Below are 24,031 nucleotides of genomic sequence, written 5' to 3'. Positions count from 1 at the left end.
CTTAGCTCTCCTGTTTAATTCTACAGAATTTTCAAAAGGTGATTCATTTAACACATTCACTGCCAGTGAAAAGGATATTTCCATCCTTAGAAGCTGGATTACAAAATTGTGTTTTAATGATTAAAAATGTTCCATGTATTTTACTAATAAAACCCGAACAATGAAAAAACATTTTTCATGTTTAGTTTAATTTTTTTTCAGTGTTCTATGGTGTCAGCAGCTCATCAAGATTAACATGTCGTATGTGTATCACTTATGCTGTAGTGCACCTGATCATTAGTCTGAGAAATTATTAACATATTGCATAAAGACAGAATTAAAAGAAATGACCTGTGTATGACAATACAAAGTCACATTTATGAAAAAAATGTAGAAAATCTGTTCAAATAGCAAGCACAAAGTACAGATATTGGTCACTAGCATTATTAAATTATTCCTACTATTTAAAAATGTTGAAGCAAAATGAACAAATTCTCATCTCTAAAGATTATAAAACAACAAATTATATATAATACAAAATTGATAAAATAGAAAAGCATGAAAAGAATACAAAGATTATAAGCTGAATGCTAACGGAATGTCATTTCTGTAGAAAATAGTACTGCATTACTATGTCATCACTTATGGTATATTTCAAACCAGTTCAAGCATTACCCTGGTTTTTCTGAGTAGTCATGGCACACATACATGGCATCCGTGTGTTTGCCTTGATAGGAACAAGATTTGCACTATTTTTGTTTTGCTAGCTGCAAATTCTCTTTTTTTAAACAGTATATTTGAAGTTCTTTGGCATGTACTTTTGTTCCTTCATTAATGGCAAAAGTGATTTTATAACGTTGAATCGGTAGATGTAAAGTGATATTTTATTTCCAGAATATTTATTATGAAGGGCGTGTAAACTAATTACAGTTACTTAAGAACAACTTTTTATTCCAGTTCAGTGCTTTTCTCTCCAAGGAATAATATGAAAGTATTTGATCTTGCCAATCTAGACCAGGTGTAAACATATTATAATTGATTATTGCTGAAAGCTTCTGCTTTATGTAATATATTTTAAATCACAACAATTTCATTTTTATGTCCCGTAGAAATGTAACACATTTCATTTGTTCAGTTTTCTGATTATTACTTTCTGACAGTATCTTTCTCTAGTATAGTACAAAGTCCAAAATCCGGATGTCCATTATCTGGAATGATCTAAAATCCGGACCTCAAAAGCCACAACTTTTTTTTTTTTTTTTTAACACATGCGTATTTGTTTTTCCTTCCATAATAAAGCACGTGAAGATTTTCACTTAAAAATTCTGATTCTTAATTTCACTTATGCACTAAATACCTCATTATGGAAAAACAATCATGCAAGTATAAATTTGTGAGATTAATAATTTGGCTTCGTAGCCGAGTATCTGCTATCTCAAATCTAAACATTCACCTATTTTATATCCTTGATGCCGACCTGGCGAGCCATTATTTATTATATTTTGCTTTCATCACTGCATATTTATCAATACATGACAGCTTCAGTAATAGCTCATGCAGCAATATCTAAACTTTTTTTTATATTAGGAAATTGAATAACAAGGGTGTGGCAACCTTTTATACCATTACGCTTGGCGATGATTATAGATTTTTAAATGCTCCAAGAAATGTTGACAAGGAAAATTTCAAAAAAAACTTTCTTTTCATATGCTAAAAATAGATTTTGTTAATGAAACTCATAGGCCGAAAGATTACATTTAGTGCTACGGCACCGGACGACAGAATTTAGGAAAGTTACCTGCAGTCAAGTCATAATGGGGGACTAAGCGCTCTTCTATTGTGACAACTGCTTGTACTCTCTGTGTCCTAACAATGAGGACTCATTAGCGACTTTTTTTAATTTTAGCTTTTCCTTTCACCCTTAGCGAATGCTTCTTTCAATTATTTCAATTTCATTAACGATGATGTGGAGGTAATTGCAATTTATTGCGAAGGTACTCTGTAATCAAACGCCTTGGTTCTTGGGCCAAGCGGCAAAATTAAGGGATGAAAAGTTTTTTATGATTTAGGGAAAGCACTGGGATCCAAAGTTTAGGCACGGTGAAAATTTAGAACTAAGCAGAACTTAGGACCCGTAAAGACTGTACCAAAGGTGGTATCTAGTGCCGGCCCTAGATAAAGCCTTAAGTATGTGTGAGAGTTTATTTATTCAGAGCTCAGACTAGTTTTAAGCATGTGCAAGAAATAAACGTAGGTATAGTAAATAATAAACTAATACAATTCAGGCTTAATTCGGTACGCAATAGGAGCAAGACAAAATTTAACGAAACAGCTTGGCTTTCGTCACCAATCTTGTGATACACAGCCAATAATGTATAACGGACGCTATTAAGCTAGGCTAAAATTATCTTTACTGATTCTAAGGCATTTCAATTAATGTAGCAGACTGCACTGCTCCCTAATCTTATATTTTGATCCACTTTATTATTTTTTGCAGACTGTTATTATTACAGCAATTTTATAAAAACTAAGCTTTTGATTATGTCAAAAAGAGTTTCCAATTCTGGAGCTGCCAAAGAATCTACGAAGCAAAACCATGTTTCGATGTCTATTAAACAAAAAGTGGAATTGCTGCAAAAAATGGATAAAGGCATATCTGTCTCAAAATTGTGTGTGGAGTATGGCATTGAAAAGTCAACTGTATATGACATAAGAAAAGGGAATTTTTTGAATTTTTGTTGGAAGCAACTTTAAGAACTTACATTGAAAGAAATGTTTAGTAAAATAAACATATAAATATTAAGCTTTTTTTGTAAATTTTGATACCCTTTAGATCATAATTGTTCGTTTTTTCATAAATTACGATTTAATATTTTTTAATTGTATAATTTCTGCATGCCATCTTTACCAGATTTAAATTGATGATCTAATATCTGGAAAAATCCGGAATCGCCGAAGTACCGACGAGTCCGGATTTCGGACTTTGTACTGTATCACCTTTTCATAATTTAGCAGCTAGTCTTCATTTTCTGTACTTTCATAATCAAAAGGTCACTCTTTTATTTTGGCATTAGTCAATTTTTTAATTTACTTTCCTTTTACTGAGCTGTGAAAGTCCTGCCGTACGTGTACCGTCCACCATTTTTAAAAAGCACTCATAAACAAATTCGAACATAAAATCTGAAAATCATGCATGTAAAAAATAATAATAATAATAATAATAATAATAATAATGCTTTGGTAACATGCCTAAACAACCTTTTTCATTCAACTTTCAGTGTTACACTAAAAGCATATAACTTGCGATAGTCAATCACTTTTTAAACATGAAGAGACACTACTGGAATAAAAGTCCAGAAATTTTTCTATAAATCAATCTCCTTTTAGACTTGAATTTCTTTAAAAGTATATCTGGAAAGTACATCAACAAAAATTATGTCAACTTCATTTGTAAGATCCATGAATATTTATAGAATGCAGAACATTTTCTAGATGTATTCTGAACCTGCACACTATAGTCAAGTACACGACTATTTGTCACATAGAAACAGTTGATAATATATTCATTTATTTGTTCAAAGCTCTTTTTGGCTGGAGTGATTTTTGATAACATGTATGCTAATGGGTTAAGCAGTTAGTAAATATCATAAACATGCTGCTATTTTTCTATGAAAATGTTATTTCCATCTATATTGCTAATAAAGGCATTCAAAATCACAGCTTGTGAGTAAAAATAGAAGGCTTTGAATTATTAAGGACTATGAGCGACTCACAGTTGAAATTTTTTTAAATAAGGTGAACAGTTTCATAAAAAAAGTCTCAATACTGAATTTTGGGGAGCGGGATTTAGAAAAAAATCTTTCTTTTATGTGGTCTGTAGTAAATTAAAAGTGCAAGTAAGGAAATATTCATTGAGCTTTAATTAATTTGAGAAAACATAAATTTTTATTTTACTAAGATTTTGAAAATACTGAATTTACCTCAAAGTGGCAGAGGAGAATGTATTCTAACCCTAATAACGTACTTTTTTAGGGGGGAGTATTGTGTTTTGCCAGTCATTATTTTTTGGGGGGAAGCAGCATTCATCATTTAATTTATAGCTAGCTTCTTTATATTTTGTGAAAATGTTGTTAAGTTTCTGCTTGCATTTATGGAACATTTTGTTTTCACACAGTAAGTATATTTTGCTAAATGGAATATTTTCTATGACCACAAAATGGTACTTTCTAATTATTCAGATCCTTATGGAAAAGGGCTAGATTTGTGTTCCAAAATGAGGCAGTGTATCATATGGCCAGAAAGTATTTCTGTGGCAACCTATGCTGCTGTCAAAAAATATTTATTTAGCAACCCAAGCATGCATGTAACACAAGTGTGTTTGAGTACATGTGGATCTGCACTTGTGAAATTCAATGCTCATTTTTTTTATTAATATTAACTTTTGTATTGACTACATTTTTTTTTTTTTTTTTTTTTTTGTCGTGATGAATTCTAATAAAATTGTGGAATTTGCCCTCTTTTATTTTCATTATGTTGGAGTGTACATTGAAGTTTCAACTGTTTTTGAATATGTAAGAATGTTAATTTAGAAGTCAAACAACAATAATCAGCAATATATTTTCAAATTTTCACAGGAGTTTCGATGGTTTTACCGAACCATCATCCTCAGCTGCAAAAGTGCTATTGCAGCTGAGGATGATTGTTCAGTAAAACCGTAAAAACTAGTCCTGTGAAAATTTGAAACTATCACGCTGATTTTTGTTGTTTGACTTCTAAATTAATATTTGTTCGGCATGGTATTGTATCTTAATGTAAGAATGTCTTGTCTTGGACAGTGTACAGTGCTAATTTTGTGCAATTCTCTCTCTCTCTCATTTTTTTAAGCAAAAGCAGATTGCTATATGTATGGGTCAGGCAACAACACAACAATATTAACAGAATTTTTCTTGAAAAAAGGTTATCAGTTGATGTTAATTATCTTTAACAAGTTTCCATATTTCCTTTGAAAAAAGGAAGACTTGAAAGAAAATCATTGGAACGTCGTAGATATTCAAGCAAATGTTTCTGTGCAAAGTAATCAATGAGTTTGCAGATGCTCACCAACGTTTTCAACAAGGTCACAACTTTGTGGTAGGATTGCAGATAATCAGAAAATAACCAAAAAGCATTACATTTAATCCAGACTTATAATGTTGCTACTGTTTTCATAAAATGTTGTGTTCTATATAAAGAAACTTAACTGAATTGCTTATCTGCGATTAATGTTTAAGGAAGTGAAACATCTTTTTCAAACTCTATGTCTGTATAGTGCAATAAGTTAATTTTAAAATGTTTATAACTGAGGGAAAAAATGGATCAAAAGCATAAAAACCGTAGTGACGTGTGTAAAATCATTTGTATTTAATTGCATTAACTTTTGAAAGCATACCATACAATTTTTGGAGTTGTGTATTTTTAATGGTCATCTTTTTTGTTACAGAATGATCGCAAGGAAGGAATGACTGCCTTCTTAGAAAAAAGAAAGCCAAATTTTACTGATAGTTAAAAAGAAGATTGCTTTGAAAAGAAAGCTGTTTAATAATATTTTGTGAATTGTTCTTCACTGTATATTTGTTAAGAATTTATGTATTTTGTATGCATTTAGAATATCCAATTAAAAGTTAATGACTTTTTTCATTGATTTAAGTATTGAGTTAAGAAAAAAAAGGAAAATTGCATTGTAAAGCAGTAAGTTAAAAAATGACAGCATATTTAGAACTACTTTTGCAAATATCAGTTCTTTTGATTTCCAGATATTTTTGGTAATAACAATCTTTCTGTATCAAATTTTTTCAACAGTGCCCAAAGTCAGAATGTAGCCCTACCTAACTGCTACAGTATATTTCTGATGGGGTTAAATCAATAAAATAAATACAAGTTTCAAACTTAGAAACAAGCAGCAAACTTAGAACTTGCAGCTTTGTTTCATGCTCCCTCCCTCAATGGCAGATTACAAAGGCAACTGTAGACAGAACAAGCAAATATGAAGAAAAAAAAAAAAAAAATAGGACAATAAAGCTAAAAGCAATACACAGTATAATCTATACATCTGTTTTGGGTTTCTCCTCCCAATATCTCTTTCAGAGGGATCCAGCATTAAGTGCAATGCAACAACTCAAATATATAAGGTATCTATTTCCTCATCAGCAGGTTGCACAATTTACAAATTGGCATTCGGACAATGTTCATTTGATGCAGATGTTTTAAAAGACAATCATGCCCAGTATTAAGATGAAAGGTAGCGACAGATTTCTTTCTGTTTCTTCTTTCGAATGGTCATAAAGAAATATTAAAAATTGTGTTAATCCGTATTTTATAATTGTTCCTTTTCAGTAACACCTTTCCAAAAAGCTTCTCTGTAGCAATTTTTTATTACTTTTCTCACAGTGTAAAAAAGGATGTGGTTATCAGTTATTTGAAGAATTTTGGCCCTTTTCTATGCCAACAAAAATGTCTTTTCATTTTCATGCATGACACAGTGTAATGGTATCCACTGAATGGCGACTTCTTTGCCATCCTGAGCTAAGTTGTTTAGTTAGTAACTGCTGACATTTTAAAACATCAACAGATATTTGTGATTCAAAAGAAGAAATGGCTAGAGGAGCAGCTTAAGAATCAGAGTATGACAACCTTAAAAAAATATTCAAAGTGACCCTGAAGTTGGTAATAAGGCTACGAGTATATGGCCGTGATCTCAGCATCAAAAGTAGGTTTATTCCTTCCAACAGGATTTTAAAATGAAAAAAAAGCTTGCAAAAGATGCCAGTGCCTTCATTAAGTCTATCAGCCAACAGTGAAGGGGCTTACAACAATAAGTAATAAGAGGTAGAATATTGGAGCTGTATGTCAAATCAAGTTTCGTTCTTGAACAATGCCATTTAGGTCCAGCTCTCTTCATTAAGGATATCATTTTGAAGAATCAAAAATGACATTTCAAGTATTCAAAGCTGTTTTTTACCTGTGCCCAGGGTTCGTAGCGGTCCTTACAAGTGCTTATAAGTCCTTATATTTGAAAATAAAATATAAAGGCCCTTATAGGTGCTTACTTTTTCTTTAAAGCCCTTATTTTTTTGTTTTTAGTGCTTATTTTTTGCTTTTAGTGCTTTTTTAATCCTTTTTTTTTTTTAATGAATGCACATTTTTTCCCCGTACCAAAGCCAAAACTAAATAAACAACTTTTCTTCCTTATATGCAACGTCAGATGGTGAATCATACTCCCGGAAATTGCTTTTCCCCCTTTTCTCTGCATTAACGTAACCTATCGTGCTCGCAAGAGTACAGACAGGTGCACGTCGTTCTATTGGTCACAGAATTGTGAAAACGGTAGAAAATTCCAGTACATTCGGTATTCTTTTCCTCCCACCCAAATACTACACACGTTTGGATTTCTATCAAGATTTTAATAATTTGCATTCTCGTTCCGCATGGTCAGTTCATATTAGTGATTATTATAATCGTTATGCTTATATGCATATGCATGAATATTTATATAGTTGCAGTAACTGCTGAAGTATAGATAAACTTCCAGAAATGGGTGTGTTTTTACACACATTAGCTTTCTAAGGAATAATATTTGGAATGGCTTAAATAAAAGGAAAATAATCGAATAGTCAAAATATTATTTTTTTTTTTTTTTCCAATACATATACAGTACGGAGGTTGGGAGGTCCTCCTCTTTCTTCGAAAAATCTCTAATATTGAATCAGCAGACTTTTTTTTTGTCACCGTCCAATCTGGATTGAATAGGACGATAAAAGTTTTTGCGGTCTACCCAACCCAAGTGAAGATTGATTCTATTCCGGAAATTTAATGCAGTCTGTTGAAAATTAGAATCAGAAACACCCCAGATTAGTAAGTCTCCTTCTTTTCCTTTATTTAGTTCTTTATTCTCCGAATACCGGCAGCTGTTGATTCCGATTGCATAATATCACATGTGGAAGAATTACGCCGCACGTATTGCGCAATAACGTTTGTGGTATTTTGGAGAGATAATTAATTTTGATGTTCAGTCTGAGATTTGTTTATGAACACTTAAAAGAGTTTTACTGTGCTTTCTAAGCAGAATACTTCTGAGTTCCGTTGGTCTATTTTTATATGATGCACATATCAAAATGTCAAAATCATTTATTTAGCCGAGAAATCTAAAGAAGGCTACAATCTCCCCCACTCCTCTGTAGCCTCCAAAAATTGTGTTAATCCGTATTTTGTAATTGTTCCTTTTCAGTAACACCTTTCCAAAAAGCTTCTCTGTAGCAATTTTTTATTACTTTTTTCACAGTGGAAAAAAGGATGTGGTTATCAGTTATTTGAAGAATTTTGGCCCTTTTCTATGTCAACAAAAATGTCTTTTCATTTTCATGCATGACACAGTGTAATGGTATCCACTGAATGGCAACTTCTTTGCCATCCTGAGCTAAGTTGTTTAGTTAGTAACTGCTGACATTTTAAAACATCAACAGATATTTGTGATTCAAAAGAAGAAATGCCAGATATTCCACATAATAACCGAATAATTGAATACCGAACCAAATTGCCGAATATTCCAGATAGTAACTGGAAAACAGTTACTATCTGGAATATTCGGCAATTTCCGAGTATGCGGATTAGTTAAGCTTTTACTGTTAAAGGATGACTGCATGAAGCAATTTCCTGTCTTCTGATTTCAGAAATGTGCCTCTTTGTTACTTAAATTACTTTGCTTGGAATATATGTCAAGGGAAAACTGTTATGCAATGAAAATTTAGAAAATGTTCAGAATTTTGATTTAAGTTAAATTATTTAAATATTAATATGGGTGGAAAAATAAATTGTATTTAGTATTAGGTGCCAAACGAATACAATTAATATGGCTTATTATTATTTATTTTCTATATTTTGAACTGGAATTTCATCATTAAATCTTGTAATATAGTTTAGTTCTGCATAGTTCTTTTCTCTAATTGTAAACTAATTCTGTAAATTGAACTGTTATTTAAAATTGAGAAAAAAAAAAAAAAAAAAAAAGTTTTCCATGGCTGAGGTAATGCTCATTCTCTTAATAAATATTGCATTGCTCATATTTTAAATTACAAGTCTAATTTTTCTTTTAAGGTTATGTATGCAGATGTGTATAATGTAAATAGACAGGTGCTTATTTTTGCCTTAAAATGCACTTGAAAAGTGCTTATAGGTGCTTATTTTTTTAACTAAAATATGGCTACGAACCCTGTGTACCGGAGATAGCAGATATAAAAATTAAAAATGTATGATACACTGTTTTCTCTAAATTAATTTTTATATTATGAGTAAAGCACCAGTCTTCTAAAATCTTTTAGGGACTGATTTAGAATTAGCCCTGATTTTTCCTTTCCATGGCGTTTGAGGGTCTATCCAGAATACCAAATCATCAGTGTACAGTAAACGTTTAACACTGTTTTTTTTTTTTTTTTTTTTTTCCCTCCAATTCCAGTTAAGCACTTTTTATGTAAATGTTAAACAGAAGATAACTAGTGACAGCTCCCTGTGGGAGGAGCGTTTTAAGAAATTTATATCATGGGAAACAGTTTTCATAACAAACTCTACAATTCACTGGCTAAGAAAACTCTTAAACTAACAAAATATTTTTTAGTAATTCCCAGTATTGGAGAGCTTCAAGAGAAGAGTATTCCATAAAAACTGAGTTAGATCTCTGGTCAACGAAAAGTGCAGAGAAGATATATTTTTCAACCAGTTGACTTGTATTGTCTGAAACCAGTTGTTCATTGGCTAAAAATGTTCGACATAACTAGTTAGCCTTTTCTGAATTATCCTCTTCATAGTTTTACATAAAGTACTGTGAATGAAATCAGCCTATATCATCTTTATGTCGCTGAGTTCATTTCCTTTTGGAGGGGGGATTAGCATTATTAGAGATTTACGTCACGCTAAGGGAATACAAGTAGTATCCCCCACAATATTGAAACACTTCAGTATAGTATGAGTTGCTTTTGTGCCTAAATTCGTAAGAAATTTAACACGGATTGTATTTTCATCTGGAGATATATTAGGTTTTAAATGGCTCAATGCTACAGAGATTTTATCTGTGATGACTGAAGATGGGAAGGGAATTTTGCAATTGTGAAGAATATTTTGAATGAATTTTATACTTGCTTTAACTAAGTTTATCTGCTTTGTACAGTAATCAGATTTATGTTGTCTGTTGGAGAAATGTTGCACAAATACATTTGCTATTTATTTTACTTGAAGTAATAGACATTCTATTCACTAAGAAGAATTTTTAATCAATATGGAATTTTCGTTTTTATTTTTTGCAAGAAATTTATATGTTTATATGCTTATGAAATTTATATGCTGTGTTGGAGATAATATATTTTAGGGAAGTCTTTCTGTAGGTCAATCAGTTAGATTTACTGGTTGCGAAAATTCCCTGAAATGTGTTTCGACGTCCACTAGAGGGTTGCTAGAAGGTCTGATAAAGGTTTTATGTCTTTGAAGGTTAAGGTCTAAATCACCAAAAACTAGAAGTCACTAAAATGTTAACCATCACTTTTTCAGATTGCAAATACATTTTCGTTTCCAGAAACATGAACACGGCAACATACACTTGCATTATTTGTGATGCTAAATAATACTTCATTATATTAATACAAAGGTAAATAGCTTTTCTATTTAAAAGTATATATATATATGATTGTTTATCAGTTTGAAGTATATAATTTCACAGCCATTCTGTTTTATTATTTATTGGAAGCATGATGCCACTAATAGAATTCTGGGATAAGTTTATATTTTAACAGGTTTATCTCAATTCATTCTTGTTTTTAAAGCTTAACATTAGTTTGGAGACTTCCATACTATGCTATTTCTTAACCTTAGTAAATTAAAATTTAGAAATATTTCCTGTTTCAAGTACAAATTCTTGAGAGGTATCATGCAGCTGCTGTATTTCAGGTAATTCTGAATTTTTCTCGTCTTCCACATCAAGTGTACTTTGACTACCTAAACTTCTAGTTTCAAGATGTGCTTGTGGTTTATTTGGTAAAGGATCCAAACTCATCCATGGCTTAGTAGCTACATTTGATGTATATAGAGGAGCTTCTTTTCTCTTACTTCTATGATCTTTTATTTGATCATGTGTGTACAAAAGTACTGGAAATGATTCTACTTTTCTCATGGAACTGCCATAATTATTTGGTTGGGTAGAAGATTCTAATTTTTGTATGCTATTATTTTCGATAATTGTACTGTTTTGTTTATCAGCAACTGTTTGCTTCTGCCATCTTGGTTTATATACATAAAAATAAATTACTGCTGTTAAAGCTATAAGCAGGAAGACTGCAATTACTGTGCTTCCCACAATTATTCCAATTTCGCTGCTTTTTGTAGATTTACCTTCTTCTTCTCGAGGAATTTCAGTAGTTGTCATTTCATCAGGAGAAATATACATCAGACTAAGAGAAACAAGATTGGACAGTTCACTGACTTTGCCATTTTCGTTCTTTGATTGGATACCAATATGCAAAGTCTGATTTTTTGGCACCATAGCATCAAATACTATCGTAGCTTTTTGTTTAATACCATACAATTCGGGTTTTGGTATGAATTTCTCTTTCACCCAAGAGGAAAAGCTACTATTTCCTGAGCAGTCTTCTTGTTTGAGGCATAGTTTTAATGCATAACTTGAGGCTGAAAATAAAAGTGGTGTACTAAAAATCATGGGAAACAAAAAGACACAAGACATTAAAAAATTTATTTATTTATTATGCATTTATTTACAAGCTTTTTCTACAAAGCAGCACAAAAATATAGCTTAAGACATTTTGTGAAATATTACATTCACAGTAAGATTTTATGAAAGTTACTATGCTAATTTTAAAAAACACTCAGGAAATATTGATTCAGAAATATTTATAACATGTTATTCCAAAATAAAAAGTTTATTTCAAATGTCCAGCTTCATCTACCATGAAATTATTATATCATAGGTAGAAATGAAGCATTTATACCATTAATAATGCAGCTGTATATCATAAAGCTCCTGCATTTTAATAAAAAGATTACATACATAATGTTTCCCAAAAGAAATAGCTGTATTTTTTTTTTTTTTTTTTTTTTTTTTCACATTCAACTAAAAAATTAGTGTTCTGTTTTTAATGACATTGGGATGAAACGCAATATAGAATTTTTTTATGAGAAAATTCACTATAATATTTGTCATGTATATGTTCTCTCAACAAAAATAAGCTTCTCCTATGAGAAGAATTTAAAAGCAGCATCAATTCTTTGTGCAAAAATGCTCTTTCCAGCTACAGATACGATTTGGCAACATATCCAAAGTCTCAAAACTAGCGTCTATTATCGAAAGGAGTATTTTTACATACCCACACACATCAGAAATATACTGTGATAAAGAATCAAAATATGTAATTTAAAATTAAATTTCAGTTTCTTTCAATTTTATGTTTTATTGTCTAATTAATATTCATTTAATTAAGACACAATAACATGCCGAATACATACTAATTCAGAAGTCAAACAACAAAAATCAGCGTTATACCTACAAAATTTTCACAGGACTAGTTTCGATGGTTTTACCGAACCATCATCTTCAGCTGCAAAACCGCAATTGAACAAGATAGGAAATAATCCTATCTTGTTATTTCCTATCCATTATTTCCTATCTTGTTCATTTGCGGTTTTGCAGCTGAAGATGATGGTTCGGTAAAACCATCGAAACTAGTCCTGTGAAAATTTTGTAGGTATAACGCTGATTTTTGTTGTTTGACTTCTGAATTAGTAATATTCATTTGTTTCTTTGACCAAAAGAAATCGAAGAGTATTATTTTTCATCATGGCAAAAAAGTAACTGACATGGATTTGTGTTGATATACAGATGATAATGAATTTGTTTTTGATGAATATGAAACTTATTTAAGAGTGATTTTGTTGATATTAAATGTTCTATAGTAATAAGTTTGGGGGGAAACAAAATATTGTAGTTCAATGATATCGATGAGAGCCAGGAAAATATGAGATTAGAAAATGCAGCTGATGTTAGCACAAAAAAATTCAGTAATTGGTAACGTGCTTGAAAAAAAGTTTCTCAATAGTTTGATATTCTAAGTGAATTATTTAAATACCTCAGTTTATATTTTGTAAATGATTTGATAGACAGTATTTAAAATATATTATATAGACAGCATGTTATAAAAAGGTATTACACAATTAAATGGAAATTACAAATAACTTATAATTGAAAACTTCATTTATGAAAATCTCGATTATATAATGAAACGATATTATAAAAATATTATCACTTTGCTAATAAATTTCGCTTTTAAATAAATAATGGATTTCAAAAGCATGGAAAATAAAATATTCTAGTGCTGCAAGATTTATCCGAGGAAAAGCTCAAGTGCACTCAGCAGTCTTGGACATGAAGAATCGTTTATAACATCGAGTGTGAATGGTTGTGCGAATATTTTCAGCAATTTTTGCGATGTGAATAGTGCTATATTACTGTGCATTGGAATACATTGTTAACCACATTCATATTTCTATTTTAAATTGAGTTAACCAATGTAACAGTTTAAGTGTGTCACTTAACGGTAGTTTTTAAGAATGGTAATTTTTAAGAAGATAGTGGATGATGAAACACGTTTTAAATAGAACAATAAATTATAGTATTTTAATAATGAGCAGCAATATTGCAGGTAAGAAACTGTAAATGAGGAATTTTTTTTAGAAATGTATAAATTATCTTATGTTTATTTATAAACATTTCAATTCATTATTATTCAGATATTTAAAATGTGCATACACGTTAATAATGCTGTCAGTGTTCATTGGAAATCTCTAAAGCCTTTTTATTAAGTGCAAGTTTTGGTTTGGTTTAGTTGATTAAGGCAAAGCTCACTAGGGCTATTTGCCTAAAAAGAGGGACCTTTCTAAGGGAAACTGTAATGTGCAAGTTTTACGAATGCTTATCATTCTGATAATCTAAATTGCTTTGTATAATTAGACTACATTTCAGTTTCTGCATTATTTTATTTATTCTAGACAATAATGTAAAGTATTTGCTAATATGTAATATTGAGATTTTTAAAATGTAAAAATAATCTTTAAGTTCTTCATATTTCTATTGTTTTTATCTTATCATCAATTTTTGTTTCAAAATTTTTACTTGCATTTGCCTTTTATTTACATGCAATTTTCTATTATGCTTTAGGACATAATGCATTTATTTAAAAATATTTTATTTAAGAAATAAAGAAATCGAAAATTATGTTAAATTTGTAACTTTGGATAATTATGAATATGCAACATTCAAACTTTTATAAATTCATAATAATCCGAGTTCTACATATAAAATCTTCAAAACTGTTGCAGTATCGAAGTTTTTCAAATACATGATCTATAATTATAGGCCTAACAGTTAATATTTATATTTGGATATTTTTTAAAATATGCTTTCTTTACAGTAATTTTGCCTTAAACAAATGTTGATAGCTTTGATGTTTTTGGAGACTGTTGTGGATCCTTACGGCCTTTTGCTACTTCACTATATTCAACAGAAGTTTCGTTATCAACTTCCATACCTTTGTTTTCGTAAATTGGGCCACTCTGAGTACTGTTGACTTTATTTTCATCAAATATTGGAGGATTTTTATTCTCGATTTTGGCATTAACAACTTCATTGTGGTGTTTTACGAGAACATCTGCTGGTATAGAATTCAAAGGGTTTAAAACATGGTTTTCAGTTTGGGAATCTTCTTTGGAATTTTGATTAGTAAGTTGTTGAATTTTTCTTTTTCTTGCTTCTTCCATCTCTTCTTCCTTGCGTTTAGGTTTCAAAACACAGAAGTAAATAGCTAGATATATGCATATAATCAAAACAATAACTAGAACAACAATTCCTATAACAATTCCTATTATTTTATTTGTTTCACCCGTTTTGGATGTATCACGGGTTGTAGTAATCTCGTAAGATAATGTAGTGCTTCTAAATAACTCTGGTATAAGCAATTTAACAATGTTCGACGTTTCGCTGCTTTGATTGTTGCTATTTACAGATCGTATGGCAATATAATACACAGTATTTTCATTGAAAGCATTATTGATTTCGATTTCAGTTTTCTCGATGCCCCCTCGTAATTTAGGTTGAAGATTTACGTCAAGAGCTATAGAATTGCTTTCAATAAAGTTGACCGCTTCATTTCGGGAAGTGAACGCTCTTAAGACATACTTTATTACTAGAAACAAGAGAATAAAAGCATATTATAACTCACCAAATATTCTCAGTGCATGGAATTTAGTGAATATATATATTACTCTTATAGTGGAAACTAAGCATTAAAACTACTGCACTATCAACTGTACATTGAAAAAATGCATACTATGACATAGTTTTATGGGCAGTATTTTTCTTCAACATGTTATTAGGTAAAATCTTTCAATAAAATAACACCAAAGTTATTCTTTCAAATAATAATATTCAGATCTACTTCTAAGCTATATAATGAGTAGTAATAGAAGGTAAGCGTGCATCGGAAGGGACGTCACAGAAATGAGGTGCAGCCGTTTTGGATAACGTGACAACCGGAAGTGACACAGACATATATAAATGACGGCATATTTGATAATTCTCATTTTCTGTTGCAACCACAGTATTTTTTCATGTTTATTGCTTTAATACCAACAACCTCTTGAACCACGTACTTGGGATAATAGCAATTTTAATTAAATTTCCTTTAACATTTTCATTATGTAATATGCAATTACTTTAAGAAATATAATCCATAATTACTTTTAATAAATTCCATCATTTATTTTAATAACAACACTTTTTCTATGAATTTTAAAAATCTATGATTGGAAATCACAACCTATTACCATGTGAGACAAATGACAAACCGTTATGTCACCAAGACTTCTCCGAACAAAAGAGATTCTCGCGTTGAAGAGAAAAATCGAAATCGCCCTATATGCGGTCAGATCGTAAATTTAGAACCCCTTTTTTCACGGGGGCCTGAAAAGGAGGGGATAATCTTGCTCGTGGTCTTGAGAAAATGTGGGGGTCGTTTTTATACAGAGGAAAATACAAAATGAATTCTTCGAATGAATGCAATTCTGTACAATGAAAATGTATTATTGAACTATAAACTGTAAGACAAATAACATCTCTCTCTTTTTTTTTTTTTTTTTTTTTTTTTTTTTTTAAATAAGAGTAGAAAGACAGATATTTGTTACATCAATGAATTTGTAGTAAATATTGAATTTTCATTTTGAATGCTATGTTACATATATGTGAAGTAGCTGAGTATCTAAGAAAATAGTCTTAACCCAAATGGCCTTCAATCTTTTCACGTCTAAGGACTGTTTTTCAATTACATTGTGGTCGCTGCTTTTTGGTTAATTTTCTAATGACATATAAACATTAAATTGTTTTTAATTTGAGACTTACGAATAAAATAACGCAAACTAGACTGCAGAAAATTCTTTAGAATGAAGTTAATACTGAAAAATACATTTATCCTATTATCCAATTTTATCCTACAATAAATCCTTTTTTAAAAGACTTTTTAAGAAGTGTGGAATTAGCAGTGCACTAGGTGGAAATAAGGATGGCATTGTGTTTTAGGAAAGTGGCAAATCTAGTTATAGTGACAACCTGAGTGAAAATAACTATGATTTTGCGATGATATGCAACAGTGATGACGAATTTCTGGGATTCCAAGAAACGCTGATGTATTTGCTAATATTTTAATGCAACAGTTCCGTTTTCGTTGTATAAAGTGTTTGTCATTAAAACAGGTACTTAATCCTTTTCTGTCTAAGTATTTTTCCCAAGTTTTAACCTGATAAATCACTGCGCGTCTTACAGGCTAGGAAATTGAGGTATAGTATAAATCGCCCTTCATTTCGTATCAGTGCCGACGATTTCGATTAAAAAAGGGTACCTTTTTAAAAACGAACTTCTCAACGAAGAAAAGCCGTTTTATGTACAACATAATGTCTAAAAATACCGTCAAATTAAACAGTAATCTTGACTTTAATGCTTTTGTATGCATTTTTTGAATTGATTAATAAATGTAAATTTGTAATTTAAAAAAAAATTATAATACTTTATTTAGTTACATGCTAGTTATCTGTGTTATTGCTTCTTTTCTGGTATAGAGCCCCCCCCCCCTCCCAGAAAAAAGCGTTTTGCTCCTCGATCGCAAAAATTCCTCGATTTTCCATTACTTAACCAGGAGAATTTCCTAGTTTTCCCCCCAATAAAATTACAGTTCTGCGACAACAACTGAGTGAAATATTTGCAGCTATCTACACATAAATTGAATTTTTATTTAAAAATAAAATATTTCCTAATTTTTATATCCCTTTTCTAGTTCATATGAAATTTCAAAATTTAATGATATCAGTTAATGAAATACTCGCAAGTAATATAATGGTTCTGCGAAATATATTCTTGATTCCAAACCCTTACTGCTAGGCATCAGCCCATCGCTCTTAGAATACATTATTAGTCCAAAGGGGCAATTTGCCCAGAAGGATTATTAATTTCATTTTGGTATTTTGCGTTGAAAACTATAAACGGCGAATCACTTTTCAAATTGTTGCCACCAAATATTATCGCCCCCCTGTATTATATTTAAAGAAATTAAATAATGAAGAGTCTGCATGAATGTATGTATGTATATTTCGCTTATGATCAAACGACGGTACCTAGAGCCATCAAAATTTGAATAACGTAATCTTCCATAGAATATCGGCATTTGAAAGCTCGAAGTTGTTTAATGAATTTTTGATTAACAAACTCAGCGATTTCAAAGCGAGCAATGGCAACACTGTACGAAAAAAAGCATTTTTATCTCCAGCGCGCGATATATATTCCTGATATACTGATACTGAATGAGACCTAAAAACACTTTTCTTTTAAAATATATCTCCCCTTATGATCCCTGACACAGCCGTTTACTTTCCCCTTCCGTAATTAACGCCAGTCTCTTGCTCTTGACCGCATTTGCAAAGCCACCGAAAAATCGACCATTACGTCTCTGCTTGGGAAAAACGCTATTAGCGAACAAAGTTTATCTCTGATCAAGTTATTGAAAAAATGGCAGGCCACTGACCATGAAATCATTAGACGAAGAGCTGCTCTCCAATATTTTTAACAGCACAATCCAAATCATTTAGAACAGAACAATCGTCCTGATAAACAGGCCTGCGCCAAGCCTAATCGGCGCCGTCGTGCAAATGCCTAGCGAGCACCTTTATGTAGTGACGATATTAAAGAGACGTTATGATTAACATTTAAAATGAAGCATTATTAACATAATAATATGAAAAACCGAAAAAAATTACATTTTATATTTTGTGTAAATATGCAAACATTTTGCACTTTATTAAACCCCACACTCAAATATATTTATTGAAGAATTATACATACATTTATGTTATAAAGCCGCCCAACCGGTATAGTGGTTAGCGTTGCTAACTGCCGTGCCGAACGGCCCGGGTGGTCTATCTCGATGCTGACGCATGGGTCCGTGCGGCATGGAGCTATGTTAAATATGCGAGGCGAAAGTCCTCTTGAAAGGTTGTGTGTAGGGAAAGAGGGGTGGGAGACGTTCGGACCCGTTCCCCTCAGGGTGCTCTCCATCAAAATTGGGGACGAAACTGAGCTAAATCGCACTGTCACCGGCAAGGTACTTAAGGCCAACTGCTGCCAACGACAGGCGTATCTTGCGCTCGTTGCCACGATGAATTTCGTGGGCTTGGGTTGACTATAGGTTAGACAAGTGAGAATTAATCAACATACTATAAAAAAGTAACACTGCAAGCGAAGCGAAATAATATACTAAACGTATCGGATACAAAATATATTGTTGAACACTATTTGTTATCTTAAAATTAAAAACAAATTAATATACATATCTAATAAGTTTGCGCTGAATAGACTGTTGTTTCGCAGTGTAGTTTACGACAAGGTGCAAACTGTAATTACATCAGGGCACAAAAAATGCTGTGTAGAGCTGTTATCTAGGGACATGTCCAAAATTCTTTTCTGCACACCGCTATGTTGACAACGATATAGCTTACAGTTTCAGCCGGCGACGCTACATTTCCTCCAAAAGTTTGCAAAAGCTGCAGTTTATGCATAAGATCTGCAATATTTATATCTCTTTGATTTTTATCAGTTAATGCTTTTTGCAGCTTTTGACATAAGTTGAGATGATCTTGCAAATATTATGTGAACGAAAATACGTGATGCCCATGCATATGTAAGGGTACGGGGAGCGTCGTAGACGCCTTCGACAAATTGCGTAGTCTTTATTTTGTGTCTACTGTTGCAATCGTAGTAATTTCTGCAATACTTATCTTTTTGAGAATTTTTTTTTATGATTACTTGTTGTTATTGTTGTTCTACATAAAAAAAGATAAGAGCTACCTAAACTCTAACTAAAGCCTCTAACAAAACATAAGGTTAGCTTTTTAATTCAGAAAAGCGAGGTTCTGAGCATAATTACTCGAATTTTTTTTTTTTTTTTTTTTTTTTTTTTTTTTTACATGAACCATTTGTTTATTGAACTAAAAATTATTAACTTTCGAAAAGAAAGGATTCACAAATTTACGGCATACCACTGATTTAAAATATATGTATTTGAGATTTGAAGTAAAGTAGTAATATACAAAGCATTTTGAAATCAAAAATTGGTCAGTTTCCGATATTTAGCTATTAAAAAAAAAAAAATCGTTATTTCATTACGTCTTAAATACATACTTCAAATTTGATTTATTTGCTTTAATAAACAAAAGAGTACTACCACCTCCTTGAATTATTTGGTATTGATCTAATAGTTAATATATTTTCCAACCAATGGTTTAAGATATATTCACTTTTTCAAAAGCAAGGTAAAATATTTCAAACAGTAACTTTCCAAGTTTTTTTAAGAAGTGCTTTACGCAATAGTTATTTTCTTCTTTTAGTTTTGCTTCCACTTTTTCTGTTTTCATTTCCCCCAGATGTCGGAAGAAAAACAGAACAAACTATCTGAGTATCAGAATGTAATGGAGAAAAAGAAAGTGAGAGGAAGACTTAATAAACTAGAACTTTAAAATTACTCAATTTTCCGAAAATCCAAAGAGGTCCATCAATGTCTCAGCTACCATTGAAATTACCAAAAGAGCATAATAATCAGAAATAGCTAGAAAGTATTTTCACTCGGGAATTACCTTTAACTTCAATGCAGACGGTCGGGGAAAAAAAAAAAAAAAAAAAAAAAAAAAAACAGATGAAATACTATTTAAATCTGCTATTTCTGCAGTAGATACACATTTGCTTGTGCCTGAGGATTCCGGATTATGTCCAAGTCCAATATTGCCATCCCAAGTTCAAGCCTCAATAGAAAATGGTCCTGGATATTACCAAAACCTGGTTTCGAGTTTCAGTTTCCCAAAAGACAAAAATGGACGTAATTTTTTTTAGATGTACTTTTGTCGAATCTTGCCAAACAACGAAAGAGTTAATACGATTTCTTAGAACGATTACGAAAGAATAAACCTGTTAATTCGGAATTTCAAATTTTATTTAAAAAAAAAAAAGAGAGAGACTAGGCATTGGCGCGATGTTATTGAAAGAATTAGCTATGCCATTTAGCTGTCAGCCAAACAAAACTTAGTCTTCCGTATTTTCACTAACAATTTATTGCAAAGAGATAATAATTTTTTAAAGTGCGCAGAAATGATTACAAAAATTTGACCCTATCCTGTCTGTATATATTAATAAAATTCAAACTAAAAAAAATATGCTTCATTACCTTGGAGATAAAATTAAAAATAAAACAATTAGCTTTGTAGGGGATAATATAAAGCAAATTATTTTAAATACGGTCAAACAGGCAAAGCATTTTTCTATTTTACATGATTGTACCCCTGATGGCAGCCATCAAGCACACATATCAATTTGTATGAGGTATCTTAATTTAGAAAATACAGACATGAGTATTGAAGAAAGTTTCATTTGTATCACAACAGATACGACCGGTGGAGGACGAACAATATTCTTTTTAAAGAGGAAAATGGTTTAGATATTAGTAATTTACGCGGCCAAGAATACGACAATGGTTCAAACATAAGAGGTGAGCAGTTTTCGAGGAATTATGCTCAAATCGTTGCTTTTACAAAATGGTATATTCCCCTACCATGGTTGTGGGTTCAATTTCCAGTTTTTTAAAATTCATGGAAAAAGTATTTCAACAAACAATTAAATCAATTAAAAATAACAAATCTGAAAGCTTTCAAATTTTACATTACGGCCAAAGGGGCGTTTTTTTAAAGTTTTGTGTGTTACCTTTATTTATTGAATATCATGTTCTTCGCACTTGAACCATAAAATTCAATTCAACAGCAATATCACAAACGCAGGATACCATTTTGGTATTTATTAATGTGTTCTTTAATTTATAATTTTGTCACAACTGGAATCCCGAAAGAATTTTTGCGCAAGAAATGTGTAAGTTTTCAAACGCTGAAAACATGTTATTAATATTCTTATGAAGTTTTACTGCTTTCAAGTCATGATCTAATCGCAGAAAATATTCATTAAACTAGAAATAATTTTTTTTTTTTTTTTTTTTTTTTTTTTTTTTTTTTTTTTTCAAATTTATGCAAATAATGTTACGAGTTGGATATTTGTCCATTTTAGAGTACGAATTTGTCAAAATGCAGTTATGCATTCTAGAGTACGAATTCTCTAAGACTCTATGAACAAGATCTCCTTTTTAAAAAAACGGATTTTAATTAATATGTTTCATGACAGTCTGAAGAGAAGTGCTCGCTACTTAATACATTAACATCAGAAGCCTTTTCCTGAATTAATATTTTATTTTCAATTACGTACCAAATACAAACATTTCGCTTTTCCGTTTGTGTATGGCCTCTGAATATTATTTCCAGTTTTAAAGTGAAATATATCTTGGTCTATTTGTGTCGCAGGAATCTAGAAAGTATTTCTTAGTGATCGAGAAAGCGTATTTCATAATTTTTACAAAATTGATTTCTTAAACTTAAAAATGCCAAAATATGAATATAAGTCATTTAAATCATTTTGTGATTAAAAATATTCGTCCATGATCAGCAGCAGTGAAAATAAAGGCTGGGTAAGGATTTTTGTGGGTGTGGTGTGTATTGGAATATTTATTTCATGTACAAATATAAACAGGAATTTATGAGCTAAACATTATTTATTGAATATAATAATAGGACTTGCATATAAAATCCTTCGACGTAGTCATCTGCCACTGAAAACCACATGAGAAATTTCTGAATTCTAGAAGAATAAAAGGTTTTTGACTGCATTTCGATGCATTCTTTAATAGAGTCAATAAACTGCTTATCAGACTCGAAATTCTTTGTCACTATACTGTAGAATAATTAGGTTATTATTTTGAAGTTCGAGACGTGAAAAATAAGCAATGCCCTCGCCGGGATTCGAACCTGGATCTCTCGAATACTACCGTTGCACCACGAAGGCATGCAGATAGGAAGGAAAAAATACCTTACAGTATGTGAAGCAGTGCATGTATGTTTCAACATGAATACTATAGAAATCAAAACCTTGTCTCCATTCTTTTTATAATGTTGCAGAAGTTTTATGATAAGCACTAATCTCTCTCTCTCTTTTTTTTTTTTTTTTTTTTTTTTTTTTTTTTTTTTTTGTGTTCGGGCATCAAAAACAGGGAAAGCAAATGGTTCTCTTCTTGCTAAATTTAAAATGATCTTTAACTAATTTATCCATATTACCAACACTTATTTCAAGTTCCTTAACAGTTTCTCTGACGTAATTTTTTTGATTGATCCAAAATAGTACATCAAAGGAATCATTTGCAAACTGATTTTTAAGTTTAAAATAAACCTGAAACTTTTGTCGATAAAAAGTATAGTGATGATTCACTACGAAACACTCATGATGATAGCAACTAAAAATGTAGACAGAAAGCAAAACTAGCACTGCTCTAAACATATGTATTTGCTCAATAAATCTTTATCATGCTGATTTATTTACAAGAACGGAGAAGGAAGATTCCCGTTTAACTCTTTACAAGTACGGAGAATTAAAATTCCTGCTAGACATTTTACAAGAATTAAAAATTCCTATAAAAAGTATGAGATAGCAAGTATTCATGCAGAATGAAGTATGGAATTTCGTTGGCTCTAATAGAATGGAGCTCTAAAATTCCTGTTGAACTATTTACAAGAAAGGAGCATCTCTCTAAGGTAGAGAAGCATGAAAATACCTATTAAGCTCTTTACAAGAACGATCGTGAAAATTCCTGTTAAATCTCTCCACAAGAATGGAATGTTAAAGATCTAGTTCAACTCCCTGCAGGAATGAATCATGAAACTTCCTAAAAGTATTATTTTCTCACTCTTTATAATATTATATTCCTCACTATAATATTATATTCCTCACTATCAAGAAAGAAGCACTGAAATTCCTGTATACTTCTTTACAAAAACGGAACATGGAAATTCCTGATAAAGTTTTCACAAGAACGGAACGGAGCATAAAATTCCTGTTTATACTTGAAACATTTCACTACGTTTGAAAAATTAAAAATTATTACACTATCAAGATGTCGCAGTGTTTAATTAAACACAGTTAAATTAAGCTTGATTCACAATATATAGGTTCTCTCCAAATATCGCATAGCTTAATTGAATCAACTTACATTATTTAGCTAAATTGTGAATTTAAAAGTGTTTTAATTAGGAAATAAGTTTAGAAACAATTAAGGAAAGGAATTCGAGTCACATGAAACGTTTTGATTTTATGGACTATAGTTAAAGTATGTGTGTGTGTGTGTGTGATTATGGCAAAGCCTCGAGGGCTATCTGCCTAAGAGGAGGGATGCCTTCGTGGAGGACTTTCTAAGGGAAACTGGCTCGTATACACGTTACACATGGGGAAAACCACGAAAACGCCCATGCAGCCAGCCCGTTCGCGGGATTCGAACCTCGGACCGAACTA

General features: G+C 31.3%; 2 protein-coding genes across 3 annotated transcripts in view; one reads left to right on the top strand and one right to left on the bottom strand.

Moving 5' to 3' along the window:
- LOC118196555 (enoyl-CoA hydratase, mitochondrial-like) overlaps nucleotides 1-5,655 on the top strand; it is a 52,417-nt gene extending 46,762 nt beyond the window's left edge. The window contains exon 8 of the mRNA XM_035368016.2: nucleotides 5,459-5,655. Within this exon, the coding sequence (XP_035223907.1) occupies nucleotides 5,459-5,524 (66 nt within the window). The 3' untranslated portion in view covers nucleotides 5,525-5,655. The remainder of the gene's footprint in view (nucleotides 1-5,458) is intronic.
- Nucleotides 5,656-10,525: 4,870 nt separating this feature from the next.
- LOC118196556 (calcium-activated chloride channel regulator 1-like) overlaps nucleotides 10,526-24,031 on the bottom strand; it is a 120,759-nt gene continuing 107,253 nt past the window's right edge. The window contains exon 14 of one of the 2 annotated variants that reach the window (XM_035368018.2): nucleotides 10,526-11,682. In XM_035368018.2, coding sequence (XP_035223909.2) covers nucleotides 10,877-11,682 — 806 coding nt within the window. In that variant the 3' untranslated portion in view covers nucleotides 10,526-10,876. Of the gene's footprint in view, nucleotides 11,683-11,733; nucleotides 15,249-24,031 lie in introns of those variants that run through there. The other variant, XM_035368019.2, reaches the window with a different exon arrangement.

This window comes from Stegodyphus dumicola, chromosome 6 (genome assembly GCF_044657685.1).
Source record: "Stegodyphus dumicola isolate Sdum_Otavi_A_Nest chromosome 6, ASM4465768v1".
Taxonomy (NCBI): domain Eukaryota; kingdom Metazoa; phylum Arthropoda; class Arachnida; order Araneae; family Eresidae; genus Stegodyphus; species Stegodyphus dumicola.
Note: the sequence above shows the minus strand (reverse complement) of the source record. Positions and strands in the feature narration are given on the sequence as shown.